The following is a 6,360-nucleotide window of genomic DNA, read 5'->3' on the forward strand; positions in this document are numbered from 1 at the left end:
CCGCGCATCTCGTGAAACGCGTCCTACTTTCCAAGAGGCGTAGAATTATTTGAATTCTAAATTTCACTCGACAAAAACGCTATGTTCACGCACAGGAACCGGGAGCACTGCCCTTCAGCCCACGAAGAATACGCTCGCAGTTCCAGCACGTGTTTATAATCGTGCGCGCGATCAATCCTTGCACGGAGAACACGCAGTACAGCGTGGCTGTGTCCCGAAGCAAGGACGTGCCGGTGTTTGGGCCGCCGGTGCCCGCGGGCGGCGTTTTTCCCAAAGGCAAGCACTTTGCCGACTTCATCCTCGCCAAAGTGATCAACGCCGAGAACGCGGCTCACAGGTCGGAAAAATTCGCGACCATGGCCACGCGCACCAGGCAGGAGTATCTCAAGGACCTCGCGACGAATTATTCTTCCAGCACGCTCGTCGAGACCGGGCAAAAGTTCTGTGAGTGTTTTTGTAATCCACAACGAGTGCAAACAATCAATGAGCACTCGGGCTAATGGAATACTCATGTACAACTGTTTCTTTTAGCAATGCTGTCGTTCAGTAGTAAGAAAAAACAACCGGTACGACCGCGTTTGTCGTGCGACGCCTCGCAACGTGGTGCCATCTGCTGGCAGGTCATACTCGAGGATTGCAATCAAAACACCGACTGCTACTTCGGGGTGAGCATCGACACCATCGTCCTGATCGAGGAGCACTCGCGGCAAATCGTCTTTGTCGCGCCCTGCATCAGCGTCCTAGGATGGCACGCTCAGACAAACAGGTAATGCATATACAATCCATTGGGTGATGACTCCATGGAACCGTTTGATTAACTTCTTTTTTTTTTTTTTTTTTTTTTTTCATTTCAATTTTAAGCCTACGGCTCTACTACCACCAAGGCGAATGCATCACCATTCATGTGCGAGGAGACTCAGGGGACCGGGACGAGCTCATGGAGATCGTGGAGCGATTGAGGGCCGTGACTCAGGGAGCCCCGGCGACCGAGCTGTCTCTCAAGCGCAATGCCCTCGGCCAACTGGGCTTCCACGTGCAGCCTGATGGTGTCGTTACCCAGGTAGAGAGCATGGGCTCATCCTGGCAGGCTGGGCTACGCCAGGGCTCGCGACTCGTCGAGATCTGCAAGGTCGCCGTGTCTACACTCAGTCACGACCAGATGGTCGATCTGTTGAAGACCAGCGCCCAGGTCACGGTCACGGTCATACCGCCCACCAACGAGATCACTCCTCGAAGGTATAATATATTTGTTTACTATACACACATGCACTCGCATCTGTCAAAGTGATTATTTAACGTACGTGTTGTTGTGCATTCGAAGGGGCTGCTCGTTGCAAAACTGCCAGTACCTGTCGACGAACTACGAGGGGGACTATGAGAACGTGACGAATCCGGATAACACACCGGGTCAGCAGACGGCCCTGTCCCACCAGAGGAGGTACGAACGCTCGTTTAGTCCGCCGCGCTCCAGCAACAGCTCCGGCTACGGCACGGGCTCGAGCTCGAGGTCGTTCAACGATCCGCGGTTTCCCTTAGAAGGTACCGCGACCAGCAGCAGCAGCGGACACAGTAGCACCGACGATCGATGGTGAGTCTTGCTTGTGTTGTTGTTGTGGTGGTTGTTGAATTACTCTGGCAATTAATTGAAACCGCATATCGTTGAACGACTCAAAAGTTCCAAATTTATTGATCGTGGATTTTGTCTACGTAGGTACGAACTTCTCGAGAATCAGGACCAAGAGGGCAACCATCGAAAGGACGGCACTCCGCCGCCCCTGCCCGCTAGGCAAAGTTATCAGAACAGCACGCCAAATAAAGTGAACAGTTGCACGCCAAAAAAGGACAAAGAGTCTCATTACGCCGTTGGTAATAAGAACTACGACAAAGCAGGGAGGCAAACTACCGCTACTAACCACGAGAGCAATTACTCATCGCCCCGGAGTATTCAGGAGAGCATCAGGCACGAGAATTATCAGAAGCTTGAGAATGTCCATCGCGTCCAGGACCACGTGTCGAGCAGCTACGTCAAATTGCAGAAGGAAAAATATGAGACGAGGCAGGAGAACATTTACGCGTCCCAGAGAGAAATACAAAAGAATGAAGGTAAAATACTTTGGGAGTTGAACTTTTTGAAAGTAAAAAAAATGATCGATTGTACATGTATAAATGGCATTTTAACAGGTCATCAAAAGCTGTCGGTGTCAAACATGATTCCAGTGGTGCAAAACGCATCCTATGGTCTACCGAAATCTGGTAGTAATAACAATCTGATACGCTACGTTGAGTACGATCAGTCTGCTGTCTACGGCGAGAGCAAGGCCGATCGTGGCTCGAAATCGTACGACGTCCACGCCGAGGAGAGCAAAGCCAACAGCGAGGATATCTACGATAGACGGAGAAGCAAGTACAGCGCAGAGTTGTATCACCACCAGTTGGAAGGGGATCGTAAGGAGAACCACGAGTTGGCACAGGCTCAGGAGTTTAAGGTCGGTGACAAAGTAACGTGCCTTAAGACGAGTATGTCGGAGCGTCCTGTGCCCCACAAAGTCAGCATCGAGTACAGGCCCAAGGATATCACGTCCAGTCTGCCACCTGAGGTCAGAATACCCGATGGCAACGTGACGGATATATCCACTCTACCCAGTGAGGATGAACTGTCCAATGGATCTGGGAACGTGTCGCCAAGGTATGCCTGAATTTTTTTTGCAACGTGTCACGATATAGTCTTGATTCAACTCGCGCGGAAGAGCGAATAATATTTTGATGTTTGACAGACTCAGAAGAGCCAATAAGCAGCGCACGGGTAATCTGACACCGTCGAGCGCCGGGTCCCGCAATCAGAGTCCACGGCCAAAGTCCGGTGCACGAAACTCGCACAGAAACTCGGCGAACCTGACGTCCAGCACGTTACAAGAGGATCTCATGAAGCTCATCAATCCTGATTTTATAGCGGACGATGGGCACTCTCTGATCAGTCATAACGTGAAAAATAGTCAGAACTCGGTGAACAAGATGAACCACCACAACAATAATAACAATAACAACAATATGATCGAAGTGCAGAATCGCTGCAGGTCGCGTGAGAATCTGTGCGGCAACAGCACGTCGACTTTGGCTGTGTTGGCGAATGGAGCCCAAGAGAATGGCAATCCAGGCTCCGAGGTGATTCTGACGATGGCTAGGCCAGCGACTGTCATATCGAACGCTAGCACGGCGTCGAGTCCGGCACCCAGTGAAAACAAAATGACGAAAGAGGAAAGGTGAATAACGCATTGTCTATGGGATGATTGAATTTGTTGGTTCGTGAATAAATGTGTTACAACCGGAGGACATTTTTTTTTTTTACATAAGTATAAACGTCAACTTTCATTGTAAGTTATTGGTCTAATTTGATTGAATTTTCATGATTAAATTCGTTCGAGGTAGGACATCGAATGTGGTCAAGGGACCTTTAAAGCCATTTGAAATATACGTGGAATGTAAGTTGTAAAGATTTTCGATCTCTTGCCTCGGACAAATTATTGATAGAGTGTCAGATTTTTTAACAAATTAAAAATTTAATGAATAGAGTTCTTGAGAGCTTTAAACAATCAGTTGTAATTTTGGTATCAAAATGATTATTAATATTCAGTTGTAATTAATGATTAAAAGTACTAATCTAGACAATTGTGTGTAATTTTTTTTTTTTTTTTTTAATTGATCTTTAGATTTATTGTTTGATTGTACTATTTTTTTTTTAACATCAATTTAAAATTAAATACATATTTACTCTCTACTATTTGCACTACCGCTAATACACACGCCATTGAATTAAATTTACTAAAAATCATAACAACTTTGTATTGTTAAATAAAGTATAAAGATAAAAACGTGGATCATTACTTACATGCATTTTATTAAATTAATCATCAAACGTCCAATAAGAAATATCTTTATTTCCTTTTTTTCTCCAACTCCTAGTGAAAATAATCAAGCCTAACTTATTAGAGATATCAAATTAGTTATTAGCTTGTGAGCACTTGAATAGATTTTTTACTGGTATTTAAAAAAAAATTAGATCATGAGATAATAAAACAAAATTTTGTTGAAAACATGTTTGTTTACCGAGCTTATCTAAACTTGATATTTTAACACACTTAACATTCGTCATGTTAATTGAAATATTTCAGACTGTCGCCACGAGTGACGAAAACTCCGCAACAAATAATGAAGTCGGCAAGTAATCTGATGAACAAAAATGTAAAAAATACGGCTGAGGCAGATATCGATTCTTGGAAAGGGAATCACCATGACGAATCGAATAATCGGTCAAAACATGATCAAGATTGGTCCTGCGATAGAGTAACGGAAGGATTAAGCACAATACCGTAAGTGTCATCTTCTGATTGAAAAATTTACACAACCACTGTCCTCGTACTAGGTAGCAGATAAAAAAAAATTTGTTTTTTTTCATCTTTTTTCAGAACGTCGGTGACAGATCTTCAGAGTCATGTTTCGAATCTAGAGTTGAGAATGGCACGCGAAACACGGCGCAGACTTTCACTGGAGGATGAAGTGCGCCGCTTGAGGGACGAAAATCGTCGACTGCTGGACGAAAACAACGCAGCTACGCAACACATAAAACGCTTCACCGAGTGGTTCATGATTTACTACCATTGACTTTTTTTTTTTGTTTCTCTGATAAAATTTATCATTAAGGATAAAAATTTATTGATTAATTTTTACGATTCGAGCGGAATTTTAAATTTTAACTTAAAAATACACATAGGAATATCATGAATATTTTTTGTATGAAAGTTTTGGTCTCCCTTTTTAGCACGTTAATTTTATCATCTAGAAATATTTTCTTTATACGATTTGGCATTGACATTGTTATTTTTAACTTTATCTCACGAAATTCATTCACATTAAACTTGTAGAACTAGTTGCTTTGTCGAGGAGATTTTTTTTTTTTAATGTGTGTAAATGCAGTATTAATGTAAATTTCCATAAATTCGTGTGAACGTAAAAAAAAAAAATTGTAAAAATATGGTAAGAAAATGAATTTGTTGCTATTGTTTGAAAGAAATTGAAGTGTAAAGCGTTACCACCGTAAGTTAGGATTTTTTAATAAAAAAAAAAAAAAATAAGAGAATGCTATGTTGCAAATCGGAAAGACAAAAACGGTTGTTAGCTAATACTGATTACAAATGGATTATATTATATACATATATTATATAAAGGAAAGAAGTGACCAAATATTACCTGTACTTCTTAAGCTACTACTTTAAACTTAAGCTGTAACTGTTCTGTAATTTATTACACGATTATAATACATAAGTACGTCATAGCGAAAAAAGAAAATTGTACGACACGGCAATAAAAAAAATATTATTGATAACATTTTGAGATTATTTTTAATGATAATGTCCTTACCTCATTCAAACATTTTTGAACTTTGGCACCTTTACATTTATTTTTGACAATGAGAAGAAGGAAATCTATAACTTCTGAAAGACATCCAAACGTAGGTCTTACAGGCTAAACTATGTATAGGGTATTATTGTTTAAAACGAGAGTTAAAATAGGAAGAAGGAAGGAACAATATTTTACACGTACTCATAGTTAAAATAAACATTACCTTGCATCAGGAAGGTAAAAGTGACAAAAATGATGGTCACAGTCGCTACTACAGGATACCGGCCACCGACCGGAAGTCAACAGCTGCCCTACGGAATCAAGTTAAGTTCATCATTTGGCTAAGTTACGTAATAATCATGTATGTCATTAGCCATATTAAGTGATACTCTTATAAACTGTATACATTTTATACACAACGTGCATTTATTTACAAGTCATATTGGCATGCGGCAGTATAGGAAATCCCGAAATCCCTCAAGATGCCTATATTTTCGTTTGTCTGCTTATGGTAGCATAGATTATTATTCTCTATTTGTCTGTACCATTTTTCTTGTAACGATGTGTTGAACAATATTGATATGGTATACGTATGTATAAGAGCACCGAATCAGAGGTATTTAAAGTTCATCGTGATATATTATCTATATCGGTATCGGAGGGACAACTGTACCTGAGGAGCATCGGACCACCAAGTAAGCATCGCTAAAAGCTCCTTATATACTAATCAATACAATATTTCGCCACTTGCGAAAAACGCTTTGGCCAATGTTAAACCGTAATATTAACATGCAAAAAATGAATTAATCTATGTATAAAATATACCAGCAAGTAAAGCAAAAGGAACTATACAATTTACATACTTCTAATTTTACTATATGTTTATTTATTGCTCTGCAAAAGCATTCAAACATGCATTTGTTGTAAAAAATGACGGATGGTTTCCATCTGGTGGTCAAAGAT

General features: G+C 41.2%; 1 protein-coding gene across 4 annotated transcripts in view; it reads left to right on the forward strand.

The window, feature by feature from the left end:
- Positions 1 to 5,380, forward strand: part of LOC106641976 (uncharacterized) — a 71,516-nt gene extending 66,136 nt beyond the window's left edge. For 3 of the 4 annotated variants that reach the window (XM_089590693.1, XM_014356592.2, XM_089590694.1), the window contains 9 exons: positions 96 to 444; positions 532 to 766; positions 862 to 1,236; positions 1,322 to 1,588; positions 1,712 to 2,103; positions 2,182 to 2,686; positions 2,775 to 3,260; positions 4,170 to 4,367; positions 4,464 to 5,380. In XM_089590693.1, coding sequence (XP_089446819.1) covers positions 96 to 444; positions 532 to 766; positions 862 to 1,236; positions 1,322 to 1,588; positions 1,712 to 2,103; positions 2,182 to 2,686; positions 2,775 to 3,260; positions 4,170 to 4,367; positions 4,464 to 4,659 — 3,003 coding nt within the window. In that variant the 3' untranslated portion in view covers positions 4,660 to 5,380. The remainder of the gene's footprint in view (positions 1 to 95; positions 445 to 531; positions 767 to 861; positions 1,237 to 1,321; positions 1,589 to 1,711; positions 2,104 to 2,181; positions 2,687 to 2,774; positions 3,261 to 4,169; positions 4,368 to 4,463) is intronic. The other variant, XM_014356593.2, reaches the window with a different exon arrangement.
- The last annotated feature ends 980 nt before the right edge of the window (positions 5,381 to 6,360 follow it).

This window comes from Copidosoma floridanum, unplaced genomic scaffold, assembly GCF_036245765.1.
Source record: "Copidosoma floridanum isolate Cflo_tuat_1 unplaced genomic scaffold, Cflo_Japanese_pri ptg000013l, whole genome shotgun sequence".
NCBI lineage: Eukaryota > Metazoa > Arthropoda > Insecta > Hymenoptera > Encyrtidae > Copidosoma > Copidosoma floridanum.